Source organism: Abramis brama (assembly GCF_963993115.1).
Source record: "Abramis brama genome assembly, chromosome: 16".
NCBI lineage: Eukaryota > Metazoa > Chordata > Actinopteri > Cypriniformes > Leuciscidae > Abramis > Abramis brama.
This window is the reverse complement of record NC_139978.1, coordinates 658,004-683,916: the sequence shown is the minus strand read 5'-3', so window position 1 is coordinate 683,916 and position 25,913 is coordinate 658,004. Positions and strand designations below refer to the sequence as shown.

At 41.1% G+C, this 25,913-nt stretch overlaps 2 protein-coding genes across 3 annotated transcripts in view; one reads left to right on the top strand and one right to left on the bottom strand.

Annotated features, from left to right (window-relative positions):
- The window catches only part of LOC311066556 (uncharacterized protein), a 35,532-nt gene that overhangs the window by 3,910 nt on the left and 5,709 nt on the right, over positions 1–25,913 (bottom strand). The window contains exons 5-7 of one of the 2 annotated variants that reach the window (XM_084087786.1): positions 25,442–25,568; positions 2,389–2,531; positions 2,035–2,103 (exon numbers count right to left, since the gene is read on the bottom strand). In XM_084087786.1, the coding sequence (XP_083943912.1) occupies positions 2,035–2,103; positions 2,389–2,531; positions 25,442–25,568 (339 nt within the window). Of the gene's footprint in view, positions 1–2,034; positions 2,104–2,388; positions 2,535–25,441; positions 25,569–25,913 lie in introns of both variants that reach the window. The other variant, XM_084087785.1, reaches the window with a different exon arrangement.
- On the top strand, positions 3,612–6,077 carry LOC311066555 (E3 SUMO-protein ligase ZBED1-like). The gene is made up of 2 exons (XM_084087784.1): positions 3,612–4,153; positions 4,869–6,077. Exon 2 carries the CDS (start codon positions 4,870–4,872, stop codon positions 5,764–5,766), a length of 897 nt encoding a protein of 298 aa, XP_083943910.1. The 5' UTR covers positions 3,612–4,153; position 4,869; the 3' UTR covers positions 5,767–6,077.

The window sequence follows — 25,913 nt, the reverse complement described above, 5'->3', positions numbered from 1 at the left end:
GTTCGGATTTCTTCTGGAATGCATGGCGTCTGAATATATCATACAATCTAGGCCATATAGAAAATTATTTATTGTCAAATGTGTGTTGAATGTAAACTCTTAGGAATTTCACCATTCAATGTGAATTTATCTGAGAATATTCTTCTATTCAGGAAATCTATTCAGTGATTGGTCCATGTCTGTCGTCATCCAAAATCCCGTTTGTGGCACATCAGATTGTCGTGAATCGTCTCTTAAGACAGACACAAGATTTAGTCCTACACTTCACTTAAATTATGACTGAGATCCTTGATAACTAAGCAGCTTTAAGCCAAGAATTGTTTTACTCTTAAGTCAATTCTTAGCAGTGTTCTTGTGATTCTCAGATGCTTGATAAATACGTGTCCAGGTCCAGTGAGCCATCCTTTCCTCCCTGATTTCCATAATGAGGTTGTGGGATAAACCATACTCTGCTGGTGTTCACACTCCCACAGGAACTGGTTAATCAAACGTGAAGGGGCTCGCTGAACACAGGATTACGAGGATGTCCCAGGTTGAAGATCTCACTCCCGGTGCGGTGTCCGCTCTACTGCTGTCATGGTATTGCGACATCTGTGGCTTAACCTTTCAGGGCTCAAGAAGAAAGAGAAATCTTACCTCCTTGATGCCCCAGTGTTGCTGCAGTGATCCAGCTGTTGAGGCAGTGGTCCAAAGGTTTATGGAGGGCGAAGGTTAAGTCCAAAGTGTTCAAGCGATACACCCCCGCTGTGGTCAAGGTCCTCCACCAGTTTCTGCCCCTGTTGCTGGCCCGAGTTGGAGACGGGGTCAGAAGCAGAGAGTCGCTGCCCGGGCACTGCCTCTGAGGAGTGGGGATTAGAGGCAGTGACCTCATAAGAAGCCGAAAGTGGACTTTAGCAAAAGTTATCTCGGCTGAGAGGCGAGGCAAGCCGAACCCTTAAGTTCCTTTTTTGCTTCCCTAGGGTTCATCCTACCCTGAGCCTGGGAAGCACAGTTGCTTTTATATTAAATAAGTGGCAGCACATTTGCCCCACTTTTTCAATCAATTGCTTCTGGCGATAAATATTGTGCTTCTCTTGTAAATTACACTTTAAACAATGATGGAAAGCGGGTGCATTCACATCCATGACCAACATTGTTGTTAAAGTCCCCTGTGGTGAAAATCCAGCTTTTAATGTTGTTTATATGTCTATGTGGTGTTTTTAATATGCTTTAAGACAAACCATGTGTAAATTCATAAGTCGACTCCATTGCTGAGTATTTTCTCCTTAAAACTGCAGTGAACCAAAGACAGTCTCAAAAACACGCTTTGAAATCGCTGGTGTTTCTGACGTCACAAACTACCTTGTAACCAATCAGATCAACGTGTGATCGTCAACCAGTGGATCTCTGAGCTGAGTGAGTGAGTGGAGGCGGGGCTCATTTGCATATTCATAGAGCCGCGCATACTAAATGAGGCAAGGGTATCGAGTTACATTCAAGATATTTTAATACATGAAGATTTTTTATTTTGGTGATCAAAGATGAGTTTTAAGGGATACAATGATTGACTACAGGGGGACTTTAAGAGGAAGGGTTGCAGGATTTTTGCTGTTGGTGTTTCTCCTCATCGTCTGTTGCGCCCTTGAACGCAATGGGAACTGACGTTGTAGATGATTTAGAGTTATTGTTACAATCTACTACCTTACTTGTCTCTCCAGAAGCTTGCACCTCTTGCTATGGAGGTAATATGAATATGCCTTCCTTGTATGTTTGGTGTTGCAGGTGTAGAGTTGGGCTTCGTCGCTCTCACGTACTTACTTACACATGCTTCAGGCATGGCAACGTCTTCCTTCAGACAATCTGAAGCTGATGCCGTTCTCTCTGGGCAGCCTTACATAACCTGTAATGTCACCTAACTGCAGGAGCCAATAAGAATTGGCGTGTAATACACATGCTTCAGACACCGGCTCACGTGAAGCATCTGAGGACGCAGCATCTCATTCCCTTTCTCAATATCTGGTTTGCTTGCTTCAAGGAGGTCTAGCAATTTGTTACCAGTATTGTAAGGTCTTCACAGGGACCCGTGTATTCCAGTTCCACTAGACATTTTTCTACTTTGCATCCCTGTAGGGCCAACAAACAAATATGAAAAATGACAGAACAGGCAGAAAAAAAATGTTTTACTTAATCTGCAGATTTTTTTTTGTTTACTTGTTTACACTGAAAACGTGTGAAATCTGACAGGAAACTGTCTAAAGAATATAAATATATTATAAAGATATATTCTCTGAAAACAGATTTTTATTTCAAAGATTTTTAGATATTTTATTTATTTCCTTATTTTTCTGTGGGTTGCAGTGTTCTTTAAATTAATTTTAGCACAAAATAAAATGTTAAAGAGAAACATACCTCTTTTATCTCAACAGTCTTTAGGGTTTTTGTTGGGTTTTTCAGTTCGATGGTGTGTCTGTCCGCCGCAGAGCTCACATTGAAGATCACCACTATTTTATCATCATGAAGGACTGAATAAATATGAACGTTCCATTGGATTTCTGCTGGGAAGTCAATCAACAGTCAGTGAAAATGAATTAAAAGTATTAAAGTGGAGTGTGTGTCAGCCTGCAGTGTTTGTGTTCCAGACATGAACGATTCGTCAAATCAAGTGTCCAGCTGAGGAGAGATGTGCTGTGCAATTTTCAGCTTCTGGATAAAACTAGTGTAAAATCCCACAAGATGTACATTAAATAAAAATCTTGATAACAGAGCTGTGTCTGAAACCACAGTGAAGATGATCTAGTTTAGAGCACTTATTTAATCTTGCATGTTCTCCTCGCGTTTCCTCTTGGTGCTTCGGTTTATCAAGCTATATTTATAGTGTTGTATGACACATATGTCAGTGACACAGTGACTTGGTCATAGGCCTGTCGCGATAGTCGATAAATCGATTAATCGCACGATAAAAAAAAATGACCTCTAATTTTTCCGGACGTGATAATTTGCATACTTGTTTGTTATCCGCGACTGAATGACAACTCTCGTTTCCTTAGCGTAGGAGAAGTGAACCCTCTTGTCAGTTGCATTGTCATTTGTGTGGGGAGGCGGCGCTTGTCAGTCACATGGACTTTGTGTGGGAAGGCGGGAGTGCTTGAGGCGACTGCCGAGAAGAGCGAAAAGACGAGACGCAAGTTGTGACATGGAATTGGTTTCAAAGCCAAACGCGACAGCTGCAGTGTGGGAGCACTTCGGATTCAAACCGAATGACCGTGGTGAACCACTTAACCTGAGCGAGCCGGTATGTCGCATTTGTTGTAAAACAGTATCGACTAAAACCGGTAACACAACAAACATGCACATGCACATGCACCTAAAACACAATCATCCGTTGCAGTTTTCCCAGATGGGGAAAAAAAAAGCTACAACAGACGGGCCGTCTTCGTCTTCCCGACAGTGCACCATAACTGGGGCATTTAGTCGACAAACAAAGTACAAACAGGACAGTGCAAAATGGTGTGCACTCACCGACAGTGTAGTTCGCTTGATTGCTAAAGAGATGCTGCCCTTTAGTATCATCGAAAAGCCGGCATTTCGACGAATGCTGCAAACATTTGACAGCCAGTATGAATTGCCTGGGAGAACATACGTGTCACAAACGGCAATTCCACAACTGTACAACAGCATTAAAGATGACATACTAAACGAGATCAAAGACATCCAATTTTTCTCTGCCACTACGGATATGTGGTCAAGTTCAAACATGACCCCCTATATGAGCTTGACTATACACTATATAAGTGCTGACTGGAGCCTGCACTCCAAGTGTTTAGAGACCAGGTATGTCCCAGATAACCATACTGCTGACACCCTTGGAGAAAACCTGAAGTCTGCTGTAGCAGATTGGGGACTGGATGAGCACAAACTAGTTTGCATCACTACAGATAATGGTGCTAACATTGTTGCTGCAATAAGGGATCTTGGCTGGCCATGGCTCAATTGCTTTGGTCACAACCTCCATCTCGCTGTGTCCCATGGTCTGGACAGCAACAAAGATCGGACAGCGCGTGCCATAGGACTCTGTAAAGGTTTGGTCAACACATTCAACCTGAGCTGGCTTAAGAGGAGAGACTTGAGGAAGGCACAGAGTGAGGCTAATCTCCCCCAACACAGTCTAATACTGGTGAGTGGTGTTTAATTCATAGATAAAATATTTATATAATATGCTCATTTCGGTTCATTTTCCCGACCGACAACCGCCGCTCGTTATCCGATTTTTATCCGTTAATATTATAAGATTATAATATTGAATTGGCATTAAGTGAAAAATAAAATTGACACACGTCTGTGATCCTTTAAAAATAAAAATCACGGGTTTATTTTAACGTGCAAACATGCAGAACAGATCAACAACAGAACCTGGATTCACATAAAATTCACGCACCTGCAGCATTTCTGACAGTGACAACAGAAAAAAAACAATAAAATAATATAAATAAAAAACATAAGATAGGCCTACAATAAATATATTTTATTAACTTAAATAATTAACAAATTATGATGACAAAAAGAAAACACTGAATCAATTTGAAGCTTTGAAAAAAAACGGCATTTTTTTCATCAAATAAAAATAGCAGGCCTACCTTAATCCACAGCTTGTCTAGTTTTTATTGAAAAAAAAAAACTATATATATATATTACCATGCAGCAAAAAAAAAAACAAAAAAAAAAAACCATTAACATAGTATTATAATCGGTCAAAATGTTTTCTTTCGTTTAAGGGTTAAATGGTCAATATGAGCATTAATAAAAATAATGGACATGTAAAAAGAAGTTATTTTATTTAAGAATGTTGATAGACAAACTAATGAACAAGAACAATATTATCTTTCACACAGGATGTTGTCACGATGGGGCACTAAGCAGAAGATGGTAGAGAGGGTGCTGGAGCAACTCCCAGCCATAAGACGTGTCCTGGTTGAAGACAAAAAACATAGCCACCTCAACCCAACCTGGCAGGATGTTGCTGTGTTGGAGTCTATCAACGCAGCAATGAAACCACTGGCTGACTTCACAGACACCCTCTCAGGGGAAAAATACGTCACGGTGTCCTCGGTTAAGCCTGTGTTGGAACTGATTAAAGACGACCTTCTCTCTCCAGGCCCTGATGACACTGCACTGACAGCCAGTATTAAACAAAACATGTGCAGGGTACTGACTGAAAAATACAGCTCACCTGCAATCAATGTCCTACTTAGAAAGGCCACCATCTTGGATCCAAGGTATCGTGGCAGCATGGAGGAGGCAGGTGCATTGGATGATGTCAAACATCAGCTTGTGCAAGAGCTACTGGACTTAGGACCAGAAGAAAGTGGAGAAGGTACAAGTGGTGAGAGCTGCAGCAAAGCCACTGGAGGAAACGAGGATGAACCTACTGCTGCCACACTCACCAAGAAGAAGAGGCTGAGTGACCTTCTTCAAAACAGAAGAGCTCGTAATCTCAGTCAGGCCCAGGCTGCATTTCCAAAAAGAGTGCAGGCTGATGCAGAGCTGACTAAGTTCCTCCAAGAGGATGCAATTGATGCATCTTGTGATCCCTTGGTGTGGTGGCATGACAATCAAAGAAGATATCCTTTGATGGCCAAGTTGGCCCAAAAATACATGTGCATTTGTGCTACAAGCACCAGCTCTGAGAGAATGTTTAGCACAGCTGGCAACATTGCTACTCCTGAGAGATCCTGCCTTAAGCCACACAAAGTCAACATGTTGGTATTTCTTGCACGGAATCTGCCATAAAATCTCTATCTCTTTCTCTCATCATTGGTGTACATAGACTGCAATTCACTTTTTTTGCTGGAGAAATTATTTTTCAAAAGTTTTTTGCATATGGCTTGAGGCTTTTTTGTTTGTTTGTTTACAAAGGTCCTAACAGGCAGTTTTGCCTGTTATGGAATGCATGTTGAGCCTATTGTTTAATATTTTTTGAAGTGCAATTTTGTTTACATCCATTTTATTGATTGTTTTTGGTATTTATTCAAGTGCATTTTTTGTTAACAGAGACTGAGAGTCCATTGCTTTTATTGTTTTTGGTTGTTTTGTTCATTGTTATTGTGGATATTTAAAATGTTTTCCATTTTCAGTGTTAAATAGTCTGTGGAAATAAACGTTTATTGAATTTTGAAAGGTGTATGTGCATTATTATGCCATTATCATTATTCTAGATGAAAATGGTCTCAGATCGACAATATTATCGTTTATCGCGATAATTTCTTGGACAATTTATCGTCCAGCAAAATTTGTTATCGTGACAGGCCTACTTGGTCACACATATTGAATTGTTCTATTAAGAGGTTGGTTTTGTTCTATTAAAGAGGACCTATTCTGCTTTTCTCCATGTTCATCTGTGTTTAGTGTGTAATTAGGGGCCAAGCCCCGAAGGGGCTATGGCACCTATTGTATCTGTTAGTTTTCTTATTAGGGGCCAAGCCCCGAAGGGGCTATGGCACCTATTGTATCTGTTAGTTTTCTTATTATTATTATTATTATTATTCTTCTTCCTCCTCTTGAAGTCTATGGCAGCCCTATGAACCATACATAGGAAAATGATGAAATTTGGCACACTTGTAGTGATGGTAATGAAAAGTAATTGTAGCAATTTTTGAGTCTCTAGGTCCAACTCTATAGCGCCACCAGCAGTTCAAAAATTCAACATTGAAATGGTTATAACTTTTGAACCCTTTGATCTAGAAAAATGAAACTTAGTACACCTGATTCATCTCATCATGCTGATTAGAACCAATATCTTACATTAAGACTCCGCCCATTACAGTAGTGGCCATTTTGAAAAGTACAGTATGCAGTTTTTTTGCTACTCCTCCTTCAAAATTGGTCTAATTTTGTCCAAACATGTACTCAAATGATCTTCGGACTGAGCCGCATAAAAGTACTGTCCCCGATTTTTTTTATTCTTCTCTGATCAAAAGTTATGACGTCGCAAACTTAACGAGGTCGACCCAAAATTGGTTCAGAAGCTATAGCTCGGCCAAACTTTGATCAATCGAAACGAAAATTGGTACACTTCATCGGAAGCATGATCTGAGGTTCCATGCCAAAGTTGGGAACAGCGCCACCTACGGGTCATGAGATATGGAAAATGCATATTTTGGCCAATAACTTATGAACAGTTTGTCAGAAAATTATAAACTTGGTGTCTATCGATTCCTTGGGTCATGACAAATCCGTGGATATCGATTTTGCCATGATGGGATGTACCACGTGTCCGCCATTTTGAATGATGTCATAATTTGCAATATCTTTTAAACTATTTGAAATTTCTTCACCAAATTTGGTATGGATCATCATTAGCATGGCCCGAAGGTACCTGAGAAATTTGATCACAGCGCCACCTAGTGTTCCAGAGATATCATTGTTTTTTGAAAAAACGCTTATAACTTTTGCTAACATTGCTTGAAATTTGATTTCTTTATGTCAATATATTCCTTGGCTTATGCCGATTTCAACGATATCTCATATGTTATTTATCAACAATGTGACTGGCCGCCATATTGGAGTGAATGTAAAACAGTTTTTTCGCTACTCCTCCTTCAAAATTGGTCTAATTTTGTCCAAACATGTACTCAAATGATCTTCGGACTGAGCCGCATAAAAGTACTGTCCCCGATTTTTTTGCTATACTGGAAAAAAAAAGTTATGATGTCGCAAACTTAATGAGGTCAACCCATAATTGGTTCAGAGGCTGTAACTTGTGAACAGTTTGTCACAAAATCATAAAATTGGTGTCTATCGATTCCTTGCGTCATGTCGAATCTGAGGATATCTATTTTGCCAGCATTGGATGTACCACATCATAAGCTATATTAGCATTAAGTTAGCTTAGCATGCTAATCTCGTTAACATGATTTTGTGTGCTCATTCACACACTGAAGCCTCTCCTCTGCAGCTTTGTAAAACATGTCCTCTGGGTGGCGCAAGTGGTTCAACCATGCGTCATGAATCCCGAACCATTGTGGTCGTGGGTTCGAGACCAGTGTGGGGCGACTTTGAAATTGTGTATAAAATAATAATTTAAATTCCTTCCGGCTCTGCACTGCTGTTGGTGCTTAAATGCTAGCTGTGCTGCTGTAATTGATGTGCTTACTGTGCTTGATGTACATTAAATTTCTGATGTTTTGCTCTTCTGGCTCCGCATTGCGCTACAGCGGCTGTTGCTTGCTCTGCCTTGCAGGGCTTGGCCCCGTATTGCTGCTTGCAGCTATTTAGGGGCCAAGCCCCGAAGGGGCTATGGCACCTATTGTATCTGTTAGTTTTCTTATTTATTAGGGGCCAAGCCCCGAAGGGGCTATGGCACCTATTGTATCTGTTAGTTTTCTTATTATTATTAGGGGCCAAGCCCCGAAGGGGCTATGGCACCTATTGTATCTGTTAGTTTTCTTATTATTAGGGGCCAAGCCCCGAAGGGGCTATGGCACCTATTGTATCTGTTAGTTTTCTTATTAGGGGCCAAGCCCCGAAGGGGCTATGGCACCTATTGTATCTGTTAGTTTTCTTATTAGGGGCCAAGCCCCGAAGGGGCTATGGCACCTATTGTATCTGTTAGTTTTCTTATTATTATTATTATTATTATTCTTCTTCCTCCTCTTGAAGTCTATGGCAGCCCTATGAACCATACATAGGAAAATGATGAAATTTGGCACACTTGTAGTGATGGTAATGAAAAGTAATTGTAGCAATTTTTGAGTCTCTAGGTCCAACTCTATAGCGCCACCAGCAGTTCAAAAATTCAACATTGAAATGGTTATAACTTTTGAACCCTTTGATCTAGAAAAATGAAACTTAGTACACCTGATTCATCTCATCATGCTGATTAGAACCAATATCTTACATTAAGACTCCGCCCATTACAGTAGTGGCCATTTTGAAAAGTACAGTATGCAGTTTTTTTGCTACTCCTCCTTCAAAATTGGTCTAATTTTGTCCAAACATGTACTCAAATGATCTTCGGACTGAGCCGCATAAAAGTACTGTCCCCGATTTTTTTTATTCTTCTCTGATCAAAAGTTATGACGTCGCAAACTTAACGAGGTCGACCCAAAATTGGTTCAGAAGCTATAGCTCGGCCAAACTTTGATCAATCGAAACGAAAATTGGTACACTTCATCGGAAGCATGATCTGAGGTTCCATGCCAAAGTTGGGAACAGCGCCACCTACGGGTCATGAGATATGGAAAATGCATATTTTGGCCAATAACTTATGAACAGTTTGTCAGAAAATTATAAACTTGGTGTCTATCGATTCCTTGGGTCATGACAAATCCGTGGATATCGATTTTGCCATGATGGGATGTACCACGTGTCCGCCATTTTGAATGATGTCATAATTTGCAATATCTTTTAAACTATTTGAAATTTCTTCACCAAATTTGGTATGGATCATCATTAGCATGGCCCGAAGGTACATGAGAAGTTTGATCACAGCGCCACCTAGTGTTCCAGAGATATCATTGTTTTTTGAAAAAACACTTATAACTTTTGCCAACATTGCTTGAAATTTGATTTCTTTATGTCAATATATTCCTTGGCTTATGCCGATTTCAACGATATCTCATATGTTATTTTTCAACAATGTGACTGGCCGCCATATTGGAGCGAATGTAAAACAGTTTTTTCGCTACTCCTCCTTCAAAATTGGTCTAATTTTGTCCAAATATGTACTCAAATGATCTTCGGACTGAGCCACATAAAAGTACTGTCCCCGATTTTTTTGCTCTACTGGAAAAAAAAAGTTATGATGTCGCAAACTTAACGAGGTCGACCCATAATTGGTTCAGAGGCTGTAACTTGTGAACAGTTTGTCACAAAATCATAAAATTGGTGTCTATCGATTCCTTGCGTCATGTCGAATCTGAGGATATCTATTTTGCCAGCATTGGATGTACCACATCATAAGCTATATTAGCATTAAGTTAGCTTAGCATGCTAATCTCGTTAACATGATTTTGTGTGCTCATTCACACACTGAAGCCTCTCCTCTGCAGCTTTGTAAAACATGTCCTCTGGGTGGCGCAAGTGGTTCAACCATGCGTCATGAATCCCGAACCATTGTGGTCGTGGGTTCGAGACCAGTGTGGGGCGACTTTGAAATTGTGTATAAAATAATAATTTAAATTCCTTCCGGCTCTGCACTGCTGTTGGTGCTTAAATGCTAGCTGTGCTGCTGTAATTGATGTGCTTACTGTGCTTGATGTACATTAAATTTCTGATGTTTTGCTCTTCTGGCTCCGCATTGCGCTACAGCGGCTGTTGCTTGCTCTGCCTTGCAGGGCTTGGCCCCGTATTGCTGCTTGCAGCTATATTTATTATTATTATTATTCTTCTTCCTCCTCTTGAAGTCTATGGCAGCCCTATGAACCATACATAGGAAAATGATGAAATTTGGCACACTTGTAGTGATGGTAATGAAAAGTAATTGTAGCAATTTTTGAGTCTCTAGGTCCAACTCTATAGCGCCACCAGCAGTTCAAAAATTCAACATTGAAATGGTTATAACTTTTGAACCCTTTGATCTAGAAAAATGAAACTTAGTACACCTGATTCATCTCATCATGCTGATTAGAACCAATATCTTACATTAAGACTCCGCCCATTACAGTAGTGGCCATTTTGAAAAGTACAGTATGCAGTTTTTTTGCTACTCCTCCTTCAAAATTGGTCTAATTTTGTCCAAACATGTACTCAAATGATCTTCGGACTGAGCCGCATAAAAGTACTGTCCCCGATTTTTTTTATTCTTCTCTGATCAAAAGTTATGACGTCGCAAACTTAACGAGGTCGACCCAAAATTGGTTCAGAAGCTATAGCTCGGCCAAACTTTGATCAATCGAAACGAAAATTGGTACACTTCATCGGAAGCATGATCTGAGGTTCCATGCCAAAGTTGGGAACAGCGCCACCTACGGGTCATGAGATATGGAAAATGCATATTTTGGCCAATAACTTATGAACAGTTTGTCAGAAAATTATAAACTTGGTGTCTATCGATTCCTTGGGTCATGACAAATCCGTGGATATCGATTTTGCCATGATGGGATGTACCACGTGTCCGCCATTTTGAATGATGTCATAATTTGCAATATCTTTTAAACTATTTGAAATTTCTTCACCAAATTTGGTATGGATCATCATTAGCATGGCCCGAAGGTACCTGAGAAATTTGATCACAGCGCCACCTAGTGTTCCAGAGATATCATTGTTTTTTGAAAAAACGCTTATAACTTTTGCTAACATTGCTTGAAATTTGATTTCTTTATGTCAATATATTCCTTGGCTTATGCCGATTTCAACGATATCTCATATGTTATTTATCAACAATGTGACTGGCCGCCATATTGGAGTGAATGTAAAACAGTTTTTTCGCTACTCCTCCTTCAAAATTGGTCTAATTTTGTCCAAACATGTACTCAAATGATCTTCGGACTGAGCCGCATAAAAGTACTGTCCCCGATTTTTTTGCTATACTGGAAAAAAAAAGTTATGATGTCGCAAACTTAATGAGGTCAACCCATAATTGGTTCAGAGGCTGTAACTTGTGAACAGTTTGTCACAAAATCATAAAATTGGTGTCTATCGATTCCTTGCGTCATGTCGAATCTGAGGATATCTATTTTGCCAGCATTGGATGTACCACATCATAAGCTATATTAGCATTAAGTTAGCTTAGCATGCTAATCTCGTTAACATGATTTTGTGTGCTCATTCACACACTGAAGCCTCTCCTCTGCAGCTTTGTAAAACATGTCCTCTGGGTGGCGCAAGTGGTTCAACCATGCGTCATGAATCCCGAACCATTGTGGTCGTGGGTTCGAGACCAGTGTGGGGCGACTTTGAAATTGTGTATAAAATAATAATTTAAATTCCTTCCGGCTCTGCACTGCTGTTGGTGCTTAAATGCTAGCTGTGCTGCTGTAATTGATGTGCTTACTGTGCTTGATGTACATTAAATTTCTGATGTTTTGCTCTTCTGGCTCCGCATTGCGCTACAGCGGCTGTTGCTTGCTCTGCCTTGCAGGGCTTGGCCCCGTATTGCTGCTTGCAGCTATATTTATTATTATTATTATTCTTCTTCCTCCTCTTGAAGTCTATGGCAGCCCTATGAACCATACATAGGAAAATGATGAAATTTGGCACACTTGTAGTGATGGTAATGAAAAGTAATTGTAGCAATTTTTGAGTCTCTAGGTCCAACTCTATAGCGCCACCAGCAGTTCAAAAATTCAACATTGAAATGGTTATAACTTTTGAACCCTTTGATCTAGAAAAATGAAACTTAGTACACCTGATTCATCTCATCATGCTGATTAGAACCAATATCTTACATTAAGACTCCGCCCATTACAGTAGTGGCCATTTTGAAAAGTACAGTATGCAGTTTTTTTGCTACTCCTCCTTCAAAATTGGTCTAATTTTGTCCAAACATGTACTCAAATGATCTTCGGACTGAGCCGCATAAAAGTACTGTCCCCGATTTTTTTTATTCTTCTCTGATCAAAAGTTATGACGTCGCAAACTTAACGAGGTCGACCCAAAATTGGTTCAGAAGCTATAGCTCGGCCAAACTTTGATCAATCGAAACGAAAATTGGTACACTTCATCGGAAGCATGATCTGAGGTTCCATGCCAAAGTTGGGAACAGCGCCACCTACGGGTCATGAGATATGGAAAATGCATATTTTGGCCAATAACTTATGAACAGTTTGTCAGAAAATTATAAACTTGGTGTCTATCGATTCCTTGGGTCATGACAAATCCGTGGATATCGATTTTGCCATGATGGGATGTACCACGTGTCCGCCATTTTGAATGATGTCATAATTTGCAATATCTTTTAAACTATTTGAAATTTCTTCACCAAATTTGGTATGGATCATCATTAGCATGGCCCGAAGGTACCTGAGAAATTTGATCACAGCGCCACCTAGTGTTCCAGAGATATCATTGTTTTTTGAAAAAACGCTTATAACTTTTGCTAACATTGCTTGAAATTTGATTTCTTTATGTCAATATATTCCTTGGCTTATGCCGATTTCAACGATATCTCATATGTTATTTATCAACAATGTGACTGGCCGCCATATTGGAGTGAATGTAAAACAGTTTTTTCGCTACTCCTCCTTCAAAATTGGTCTAATTTTGTCCAAACATGTACTCAAATGATCTTCGGACTGAGCCGCATAAAAGTACTGTCCCCGATTTTTTTGCTATACTGGAAAAAAAAAGTTATGATGTCGCAAACTTAATGAGGTCAACCCATAATTGGTTCAGAGGCTGTAACTTGTGAACAGTTTGTCACAAAATCATAAAATTGGTGTCTATCGATTCCTTGCGTCATGTCGAATCTGAGGATATCTATTTTGCCAGCATTGGATGTACCACATCATAAGCTATATTAGCATTAAGTTAGCTTAGCATGCTAATCTCGTTAACATGATTTTGTGTGCTCATTCACACACTGAAGCCTCTCCTCTGCAGCTTTGTAAAACATGTCCTCTGGGTGGCGCAAGTGGTTCAACCATGCGTCATGAATCCCGAACCATTGTGGTCGTGGGTTCGAGACCAGTGTGGGGCGACTTTGAAATTGTGTATAAAATAATAATTTAAATTCCTTCCGGCTCTGCACTGCTGTTGGTGCTTAAATGCTAGCTGTGCTGCTGTAATTGATGTGCTTACTGTGCTTGATGTACATTAAATTTCTGATGTTTTGCTCTTCTGGCTCCGCATTGCGCTACAGCGGCTGTTGCTTGCTCTGCCTTGCAGGGCTTGGCCCCGTATTGCTGCTTGCAGCTATATTTATTATTATTATTATTATTCTTCTTCCTCCTCTTGAAGTCTATGGCAGCCCTATGAACCATACATAGGAAAATGATGAAATTTGGCACACTTGTAGTGATGGTAATGAAAAGTAATTGTAGCAATTTTTGAGTCTCTAGGTCCAACTCTATAGCGCCACCAGCAGTTCAAAAATTCAACATTGAAATGGTTATAACTTTTGAACCCTTTGATCTAGAAAAATGAAACTTAGTACACCTGATTCATCTCATCATGCTGATTAGAACCAATATCTTACATTAAGACTCCGCCCATTACAGTAGTGGCCATTTTGAAAAGTACAGTATGCAGTTTTTTTGCTACTCCTCCTTCAAAATTGGTCTAATTTTGTCCAAACATGTACTCAAATGATCTTCGGACTGAGCCGCATAAAAGTACTGTCCCCGATTTTTTTTATTCTTCTCTGATCAAAAGTTATGACGTCGCAAACTTAACGAGGTCGACCCAAAATTGGTTCAGAAGCTATAGCTCGGCCAAACTTTGATCAATCGAAACGAAAATTGGTACACTTCATCGGAAGCATGATCTGAGGTTCCATGCCAAAGTTGGGAACAGCGCCACCTACGGGTCATGAGATATGGAAAATGCATATTTTGGCCAATAACTTATGAACAGTTTGTCAGAAAATTATAAACTTGGTGTCTATCGATTCCTTGGGTCATGACAAATCCGTGGATATCGATTTTGCCATAATGGGATGTACCACGTGTCCGCCATTTTGAATGATGTCATAATTTGCAATATCTTTTAAACTATTTGAAATTTCTTCACCAAATTTGGTATGGATCATCATTAGCATGGCCCGAAGGTACATGAGAAGTTTGATCACAGCGCCACCTAGTGTTCCAGAGATATCATTGTTTTTTGAAAAAACACTTATAACTTTTGCCAACATTGCTTGAAATTTGATTTCTTTATGTCAATATATTCCTTGGCTTATGCCGATTTCAACGATATCTCATATGTTATTTTTCAACAATGTGACTGGCCGCCATATTGGAGCGAATGTAAAACAGTTTTTTCGCTACTCCTCCTTCAAAATTGGTCTAATTTTGTCCAAATATGTACTCAAATGATCTTCGGACTGAGCCGCATAAAAGTACTGTCCCCGATTTTTTTGCTCTACTGGAAAAAAAAAGTTATGATGTCGCAAACTTAATGAGGTCAACCCATAATTGGTTCAGAGGCTGTAACTTGTGAACAGTTTGTCACAAAATCATAAAATTGGTGTCTATCGATTCCTTGCGTCATGTCGAATCTGAGGATATCTATTTTGCCAGCATTGGATGTACCACATCATAAGCTATATTAGCATTAAGTTAGCTTAGCATGCTAATCTCGTTAACATGATTTTGTGTGCTCATTCACACACTGAAGCCTCTCCTCTGCAGCTTTGTAAAACATGTCCTCTGGGTGGCGCAAGTGGTTCAACCATGCGTCATGAATCCCGAACCATTGTGGTCGTGGGTTCGAGACCAGTGTGGGGCGACTTTGAAATTGTGTATAAAATAATAATTTAAATTCCTTCCGGCTCTGCACTGCTGTTGGTGCTTAAATGCTAGCTGTGCTGCTGTAATTGATGTGCTTACTGTGCTTGATGTACATTAAATTTCTGATGTTTTGCTCTTCTGGCTCCGCATTGCGCTACAGCGGCTGTTGCTTGCTCTGCCTTGCAGGGCTTGGCCCCGTATTGCTGCTTGCAGCTATTTAGGGGCCAAGCCCCGAAGGGGCTATGGCACCTATTGTATCTGTTAGTTTTCTTATTAGGGGCCAAGCCCCGAAGGGGCTATGGCACCTATTGTATCTGTTAGTTTTCTTATTATTATTAGGGGCCAAGCCCCGAAGGGGCTATGGCACCTATTGTATCTGTTAGTTTTCTTATTATTATTAGGGGCCAAGCCCCGAAGGGGCTATGGCACCTATTGTATCTGTTAGTTTTCTTATTATTTATTAGGGGCCAAGCCCCGAAGGGGCTATGGCACCTATTGTATCTGTTAGTTTTCTTATTATTATTATTATTATTATTCTTCTTCCTCCTCTTGAAGTCTATGGCAGCCCTATGAACCATACATAGGAAAATGATGAAATTTGGCACACTTGTAGTGATGGTAATGAAAAGTAATTGTAGCAATTTTTGAGTCTCTAGGTCCAACTCTATAGCGCCACCAGCAGTTCAAAAATTCAACATTGAAATGGTTATAACTTTTGAACCCTTTGATCTAGAAAAATGAAACTTAGTACACCTGATTCATCTCATCATGCTGATTAGAACCAATATCTTACATTAAGACTCCGCCCATTACAGTAGTGGCCATTTTGAAAAGTACAGTATGCAGTTTTTTTGCTACTCCTCCTTCAAAATTGGTCTAATTTTGTCCAAACATGTACTCAAATGATCTTCGGACTGAGCCGCATAAAAGTACTGTCCCCGATTTTTTTTATTCTTCTCTGATCAAAAGTTATGACGTCGCAAACTTAACGAGGTCGACCCAAAATTGGTTCAGAAGCTATAGCTCGGCCAAACTTTGATCAATCGAAACGAAAATTGGTACACTTCATCGGAAGCATGATCTGAGGTTCCATGCCAAAGTTGGGAACAGCGCCACCTACGGGTCATGAGATATGGAAAATGCATATTTTGGCCAATAACTTATGAACAGTTTGTCAGAAAATTATAAACTTGGTGTCTATCGATTCCTTGGGTCATGACAAATCCGTGGATATCGATTTTGCCATGATGGGATGTACCACGTGTCCGCCATTTTGAATGATGTCATAATTTGCAATATCTTTTAAACTATTTGAAATTTCTTCACCAAATTTGGTATGGATCATCATTAGCATGGCCCGAAGGTACCTGAGAAATTTGATCACAGCGCCACCTAGTGTTCCAGAGATATCATTGTTTTTTGAAAAAACGCTTATAACTTTTGCTAACATTGCTTGAAATTTGATTTCTTTATGTCAATATATTCCTTGGCTTATGCCGATTTCAACGATATCTCATATGTTATTTATCAACAATGTGACTGGCCGCCATATTGGAGTGAATGTAAAACAGTTTTTTCGCTACTCCTCCTTCAAAATTGGTCTAATTTTGTCCAAACATGTACTCAAATGATCTTCGGACTGAGCCGCATAAAAGTACTGTCCCCGATTTTTTTGCTATACTGGAAAAAAAAAGTTATGATGTCGCAAACTTAATGAGGTCAACCCATAATTGGTTCAGAGGCTGTAACTTGTGAACAGTTTGTCACAAAATCATAAAATTGGTGTCTATCGATTCCTTGCGTCATGTCGAATCTGAGGATATCTATTTTGCCAGCATTGGATGTACCACATCATAAGCTATATTAGCATTAAGTTAGCTTAGCATGCTAATCTCGTTAACATGATTTTGTGTGCTCATTCACACACTGAAGCCTCTCCTCTGCAGCTTTGTAAAACATGTCCTCTGGGTGGCGCAAGTGGTTCAACCATGCGTCATGAATCCCGAACCATTGTGGTCATGGGTTCGAGACCAGTGTGGGGCGACTTTGAAATTGTGTATAAAATAATAATTTAAATTCCTTCCGGCTCTGCACTGCTGTTGGTGCTTAAATGCTAGCTGTGCTGCTGTAATTGATGTGCTTACTGTGCTTGATGTACATTAAATTTCTGATGTTTTGCTCTTCTGGCTCCGCATTGCGCTACAGCGGCTGTTGCTTGCTCTGCCTTGCAGGGCTTGGCCCCGTATTGCTGCTTGCAGCTATATTTATTATTATTATTATTATTCTTCTTCCTCCTCTTGAAGTCTATGGCAGCCCTATGAACCATACATAGGAAAATGATGAAATTTGGCACACTTGTAGTGATGGTAATGAAAAGTAATTGTAGCAATTTTTGAGTCTCTAGGTCCAACTCTATAGCGCCACCAGCAGTTCAAAAATTCAACATTGAAATGGTTATAACTTTTGAACCCTTTGATCTAGAAAAATGAAACTTAGTACACCTGATTCATCTCATCATGCTGATTAGAACCAATATCTTACATTAAGACTCCGCCCATTACAGTAGTGGCCATTTTGAAAAGTACAGTATGCAGTTTTTTTGCTACTCCTCCTTCAAAATTGGTCTAATTTTGTCCAAACATGTACTCAAATGATCTTCGGACTGAGCCGCATAAAAGTACTGTCCCCGATTTTTTTTATTCTTCTCTGATCAAAAGTTATGACGTCGCAAACTTAACGAGGTCGACCCAAAATTGGTTCAGAAGCTATAGCTCGGCCAAACTTTGATCAATCGAAACGAAAATTGGTACACTTCATCGGAAGCATGATCTGAGGTTCCATGCCAAAGTTGGGAACAGCGCCACCTACGGGTCATGAGATATGGAAAATGCATATTTTGGCCAATAACTTATGAACAGTTTGTCAGAAAATTATAAACTTGGTGTCTATCGATTCCTTGGGTCATGACAAATCCGTGGATATCGATTTTGCCATGATGGGATGTACCACGTGTCCGCCATTTTGAATGATGTCATAATTTGCAATATCTTTTAAACTATTTGAAATTTCTTCACCAAATTTGGTATGGATCATCATTAGCATGGCCCGAAGGTACCTGAGAAATTTGATCACAGCGCCACCTAGTGTTCCAGAGATATCATTGTTTTTTGAAAAAACGCTTATAACTTTTGCTAACATTGCTTGAAATTTGATTTCTTTATGTCAATATATTCCTTGGCTTATGCCGATTTCAACGATATCTCATATGTTATTTATCAACAATGTGACTGGCCGCCATATTGGAGTGAATGTAAAACAGTTTTTTCGCTACTCCTCCTTCAAAATTGGTCTAATTTTGTCCAAACATGTACTCAAATGATCTTCGGACTGAGCCGCATAAAAGTACTGTCCCCGATTTTTTTGCTATACTGGAAAAAAAAAGTTATGATGTCGCAAACTTAATGAGGTCAACCCATAATTGGTTCAGAGGCTGTAACTTGTGAACAGTTTGTCACAAAATCATAAAATTGGTGTCTATCGATTCCTTGCGTCATGTCGAATCTGAGGATATCTATTTTGCCAGCATTGGATGTACCACATCATAAGCTATATTAGCATTAAGTTAGCTTAGCATGCTAATCTCGTTAACATGATTTTGTGTGCTCATTCACACACTGAAGCCTCTCCTCTGCAGCTTTGTAAAACATGTCCTCTGGGTGGCGCAAGTGGTTCAACCATGCGTCATGAATCCCGAACCATTGTGGTCGTGGGTTCGAGACCAGTGTGGGGCGACTTTGAAATTGTGTATAAAATAATAATTTAAATTCCTTCCGGCTCTGCACTGCTGTTGGTGCTTAAATGCTAGCTGTGCTGCTGTAATTGATGTGCTTACTGTGCTTGATGTACATTAAATTTCTGATGTTTTGCTCTTCTGGCTCCGCATTGCGCTACAGCGGCTGTTGCTTGCTCTGCCTTGCAGGGCTTGGCCCCGTATTGCTGCTTGCAGCTATTTAGGGGCCAAGCCCCGAAGGGGCTATGGCACCTATTGTATCTGTTAGTTTTCTTATCTTATTATTATTAGGGGCCAAGCCCCGAAGGGGCTATGGCACCTATTGTATCTGTTAGTTTTCTTATTATTATTATTATTATTATTCTTCTTCCTCCTCTTGAAGTCTATGGCAGCCCTATGAACCATACATAGGAAAATGATGAAATTTGGCACACTTGTAGTGATGGTAATGAAAAGTAATTGTAGCAATTTTTGAGTCTCTAGGTCCAACTCTATAGCGCCACCAGCAGTTCAAAAATTCAACATTGAAATGGTTATAACTTTTGAACCCTTTGATCTAGAAAAATGAAACTTAGTACACCTGATTCATCTCATCATGCTGATTAGAACCAATATCTTACATTAAGACTCCGCCCATTACAGTAGTGGCCATTTTGAAAAGTACAGTATGCAGTTTTTTTGCTACTCCTCCTTCAAAATTGGTCTAATTTTGTCCAAACATGTACTCAAATGATCTTCGGACTGAGCCGCATAAAAGTACTGTCCCCGATTTTTTTTATTCTTCTCTGATCAAAAGTTATGACGTCGCAAACTTAACGAGGTCGACCCAAAATTGGTTCAGAAGCTATAGCTCGGCCAAACTTTGATCAATCGAAACGAAAATTGGTACACTTCATCGGAAGCATGATCTGAGGTTCCATGCCAAAGTTGGGAACAGCGCCACCTACGGGTCATGAGATATGGAAAATGCATATTTTGGCCAATAACTTATGAACAGTTTGTCAGAAAATTATAAACTTGGTGTCTATCGATTCCTTGGGTCATGACAAATCCGTGGATATCGATTTTGCCATGATGGGATGTACCACGTGTCCGCCATTTTGAATGATGTCATAATTTGCAATATCTTTTAAACTATTTGAAATTTCTTCACCAAATTTGGTATGGATCATCATTAGCATGGCCCGAAGGTACCTGAGAAATTTGATCACAGCGCCACCTAGTGTTCCAGAGATATCATTGTTTTTTGAAAAAACGCTTATAACTTTTGCTAACATTGCTTGAAATTTGATTTCTTTATGTCAATATATTCCTTGGCTTATGCCGATTTCAACGATATCTCATATGTTATTTATCAACAATGTGACTGGCCGCCATATTGGAGTGAATGTAAAACAGTTTTTTCGCTACTCCTCCTTCAAAATTGGTCTAATTTTGTCCAAACATGTACTCAAATGATCTTCGGACTGAGCCGCATAAAAGTACTGTCCCCGATTTTTTTGCTATACTGGAAAAAAAAAGTTATGATGTCGCAAACTTAATGAGGTCAACCCATAATTGGTTCAGAGGCTGTAACTTGTGAACAGTTTGTCACAACATCATAAAATTGGTGTCTATCGATTCCTTGCGTCATGTCGAATCTGAGGATATCTATTTTGCCAGCATTGGATGTACCACATCATAAGCTATATTAGCATTAAGTTAGCTTAGCATGCTAATCTCGTTAACATGATTTTGTGTGCTCATTCACACACTGAAGCCTCTCCTCTGCAGCTTTGTAAAACATGTCCTCTGGGTGGCGCAAGTGGTTCAACCATGCGTCATGAATCCCGAACCATTGTGGTCGTGGGTTCGAGACCAGTGTGGGGCGACTTTGAAATTGTGTATAAAATAATAATTTAAATTCCTTCCGGCTCTGCACTGCTGTTGGTGCTTAAATGCTAGCTGTGCTGCTGTAATTGATGTGCTTACTGTGCTTGATGTACATTAAATTTCTGATGTTTTGCTCTTCTGGCTCCGCATTGCGCTACAGCGGCTGTTGCTTGCTCTGCCTTGCAGGGCTTGGCCCCGTATTGCTGCTTGCAGCTATATTGTTGCTGTGTGATCATGAAAAAGCTCCAGGTCTTCTCTATATCAGTGTCAGTGTTTCTGAACTCCTGAAACGCCTCCACTGTATTCTTGAGTTTCTTCCAGGAACGAACACAATATTCCTCATTATAATAATTCATACGCAAAATAAAGGGGCGGGACATTTCCCAAACACGCTCAAAGTGTTTGACCAATCACAACACACAGCTCCAGCCGACCAATCAGAGCACAGTGTGCTTTTCAGAAGGAGGGGCTTCATAGAGCAGTGAAACATTAAAAACAAAAACACACAGATTTGAACACCTGATCAACAAATACATACATAAACACTGCTAAAGATAATAATGGCGGTATCAAAGATAAGATGATTTATATACACATGATATTACAAGTTTGATTTGCTTTTAGCTGTCTTTAATTATATTTTAATAATTTGCACTCTCTCTCAACTCAATTGGTAAAGTATTGCAATAGTTGCCTTCCGAGGAAACGCGCACTTAACTCTCAAGGGAGCTACTTGTGAGGATTGTGAAAAATTACCAGTCTCCCGCTTGGCCATCTTTGACAAGATCTTTGGCGGCGCTCATCATGGAGTTCGCAAAGGGATTTGACAGGGTATCCTAAGACTGCTGAGGCACTTTCTCAGGAATCCTCTGCCAGTTCCGATGTTCTCCCGCTCAGCTGCTTCTTCCTCACGATCAGAGAACCCAATGTTTGAGCTGTCTACTTCCAAAGTAGTGGATGTGCTCAGCATCGAGGGCAGGGATTTTGGAGATGACTCGCCACTCCATGTCCCTGCATATGAGGAGCTGGTTGAGGTTGTTTCTCGTGCCGTGGACAGATTAAATATCAGCTGGCCACGTGAAAGGCAGAGAACAACCTCATTGCCGGGTTTTGCCTTTTTTTTTCTAGATTTGCACAACGAGTTGTTTAAATCATGGAAAAAGCCACACTGTTCTAGTCTGGCCAATCCCTTGTATTAGACTACAGTAATATTGCTGGGGTGAGAGAGAGTGGCTATGGGATGATGCCTCGGGTGGAAGAGTGTTTCCCCCAATGTTGCGTCATCCCTGAAAACCCCGGTGCCGCCCACCAAACCCTGCTGTGATACATCTTCTTTGGTGGGCAGGGCTTACTTGGCTGCGGGTCGGGCTGGTGCCAGTCTGCACACAATGGCAGTACTGCAGGCATACCAGGTCTGGCATCTCGGGATCGACATGTCGTCCTTGCCCACATCCAGAGCTTGGGGTTGAGACCCAACACAAAGAAAAGTGTGTTGGCACCAGCCCAAAGAACCACGTTCCTGGGAGTGGTGTGGGATTCGGTCACGATGCAGACACAATTGTCTACTGCATGGATCGAATCCATCCTGGCCACGGTGACCAGGATAAAGGCTAGGCCAAGCCATCACTGTAAAACACTTTCAGAGAGTGTTAGGGCTCATGGCAGCAGCATCCAACGTTATTCCATTCGGCCTACTGCACATGAGGGCCCTGCAGTGGTGGTTGAAAACCCAAGGGGTTTTCCCTGAGGGGGAACCCATTTCATATGATCAGGGTTACGTGCAGATGCCTTCGTTCCCTATCTATGTGGAAAAAAGCTTGGTTTCTGTCCCAAGGCCCCGTGCTGGGAGCATCATGTCGCCGGAAAGCCGTTTCGACAGACGCCTCCCTCACGGGCTGGGGTGCGGTCATGGACAGCCGCTTTACGAAAGGTCTATGGCAGTACCATTATTCCTCCTGGCACATAAATCGCCTGGAAATGCTGGCGGCGTTTCGAGCTCTGAGGAGTTTCCTGCTCCTCCTGTGGTCCCAGGGGAGACTGTTGTCTCTCAGAGCAACATACATCCCAGGGAATCAGAATCAGGGAGCAGACACCCTGTCAAGGCAGGGGCTGCGGCCCGGGGAATGGAGACTTCACCCCGAGGTGGTATATCAGTCTACTCCTTGTAGCCCCGGTGTGGCCGGCCTGAGTATGGTTCTCAGATATAATATCGCTCCTGGACGGCCCTCCATGGGATATTCCTATCAGGAGGGGCCTGCTGACGCAGGCAGAGGGCTCAATATCGGCCAGAGCTGTGGAAGCTATGGGTCTGGACCCTGAGGGGGCACAGTACCGAGAGGCTGGCCTGTCAGCAGGAGTAGTCGATATCATACTCAGCTCTAGAGCTCCCTCCACCAGGAAATTGTATGGCCTAAAATGGAATGTTTTCATCATTTGGTGTCAAGAGTGTGAAGTGGACCCATTTAACTGCCCGGTGGCTTCAGTGCTGGAGTTCCTCCAAGATCACTTCTCGGCTGGTCTTACCCCATTCACACTCAAGGTGTACGTGGCTGCCATTGCGGCTTTCCACGCTCCTCTGGGTGATGGGCCTCTGGGGAGATATCAGCTGGTTGTACGGTTCTTCCGTGGGGCCTGGAGGATGAGACCTGCGACCCAGATCAGAGTTCTCACATGGGACCTGGCTGTGGTTCTCGAAGGGCTGGTCGAGGCCCCCTTCAAACCTCTGGAGTCTGCTGAGGCCAAGAACCTTTCCCTCAAGTGGCTTTTTTAATTAGCCATTACTAATAAAGAGGAGAGTAGGAGATCTTCAGGCACTCTCTATATCTCACCCGTGCCTGGAGTTTGCTCCAGGCGATATTAAGGCTATCTTGCATAAAGTGCCATCTAATGTGGCACGGCCTACGGTTCTGCAGGCATTTCATCCTCCATCTCACGTGACGGCGGGTGAAGAAAGACTTCATTGGCTCTGCCCTGTCAGAGCTCTCAAGTTTTATGTCCAGAGGTCTTCTCGATGGCGGAGTCAGACCAGTTGCTGGTGTGTTTCGGGTCGCCCAGGAAGGGGCTTCCTGCATCCAAACAGACCATCAGTAACTGGTTCGTTCAGGCTATCTCTATGGCCTATCAGGTGCGCAACTTGACTTCACCTTTGGCCGTAAGGGCTCATTCAACCAGAGGCATGGCGTCCTCTAGAGCACTCCTTTCAGGGGCCCCGATCCAAGAAGTGGATCCAGGATGGGCCACTCGTAACCCGAGACGTTCCGACTATAACCCTTGTTCCCTGAGAAGGGAACGAGACACTGCGTCCCTTTGTCACGCCTTCTGGGAGCGACTTGCTTCATCACAGAAGCTAACTCTGTTGTGTGCCGGCGTCCCTTTGCAGCTTCCGTGTGTGCCGTCACACGATACGTCATGACGCAACGCCAGTAATGATTGGCTTAGTTTCATTCATGCTTTAGAGGCGCTGCGCTGGAGGCATTCCCCAAAATGTCGCCATCGACGCAGTGTCTCATTCCCTTCTCAGGGAACAAGGGTTACAGTCGTAACCCGAGACGTTTTTTAATAATGAATGGCTCTAACTGAAAAGACCAAAAATCATTCATATATAAATGGAACAGAATAGGGCCCAAAACTGAACCTTGAGGAACTCCAATATAACTCTATTACCGAAACATAAACTTTGCTTTCTGTTTGATAAATATGAATGCATACTGTAACATGTATGACACATACATTTAACCCTCACAAGTGTGAGCTTTGAACGGAGCACCCTAATGTTTCACAGTATCAAACGCCTTCTTTAAATGCCCTCAGAAAATGCTCCTATTCTAAAAACCTATTCTAATTATCATTGATTTGGTTACACACAATTTCACAGAGTCTGATGTGAGTTTATTGTGAATATTTTATTGAATTTAAATTTAAAAGTCATCTAAGTGACAATGTTGAGGAATATATGATATGGCTTTAAATTCCAATAATAGCATCTCTGGTTTCAGACAGAATTAACATGATGCCGTTCCTTACTCTGACTGAATATGGCTCATATAGTGGGAAGGATCCTGGTCATTTCACCCACGTCGAAGTAATTATAAAATCAAAATATAATGATTTAATCCCACATTGAGCAATAATTCCATTTGGTCTTTTCTCATGTAATGGACTTAATGACATTAATATAGGGAATTCTGACTGAGGATGATTTCAAACACAGCTCATAATATCCCACGTCTGAGCACCGGCCTCATCTGTATATTTCAGCTGAAGTAGATCTCAAAATTAAATGTGGAACACAGTGGGCAGTGGCTCGTAGTTTACAGTTTTAATGTAAAATTATAATAAGATGGAGAGGAAATAATCAAACATCCCGCCACATAGAACAGAGAAGATGAAATGAGTGGCTGTAAGAGATAAAACTGACCTGCTTCGAATCTCTTTATATAAGTGCTGCCTGTTCCAGGATTTGGTGGTGGAAGGTTATAGGCATCGAAGACATAGTTGGTTGAAGGACAAACGGACACATTTGACACAGTGAAACTGAACCACAGCTGTCAATCAAGAAGAGAGTGAGATTAGGACACACAGTCTCTCAGTGCCTCTGTGATGGTGTAGTATTTGCTTCATGGGTGTTTACTGTAATAAAGCTCTAAACTAAAATCTCCGTCTTCAGTCTGTTTTCTGGTCCATCTTCATAAGGCCTTCCAGACAAACTAATTATGTCATGGCAGATACAGTATATGTTCTTGTTTTAAGTGTAAAGTCAGCATTTCACCGTTTTGTTTTTCAGTAAAATATCTAATATATATATATAAAACAATATATATGTTTTCTTTGTGTTGTGTGTGTGTGTGTGTGTGTGTGTGTGTGTGTGTGTGTGTGTGTGTGTGTGAGAT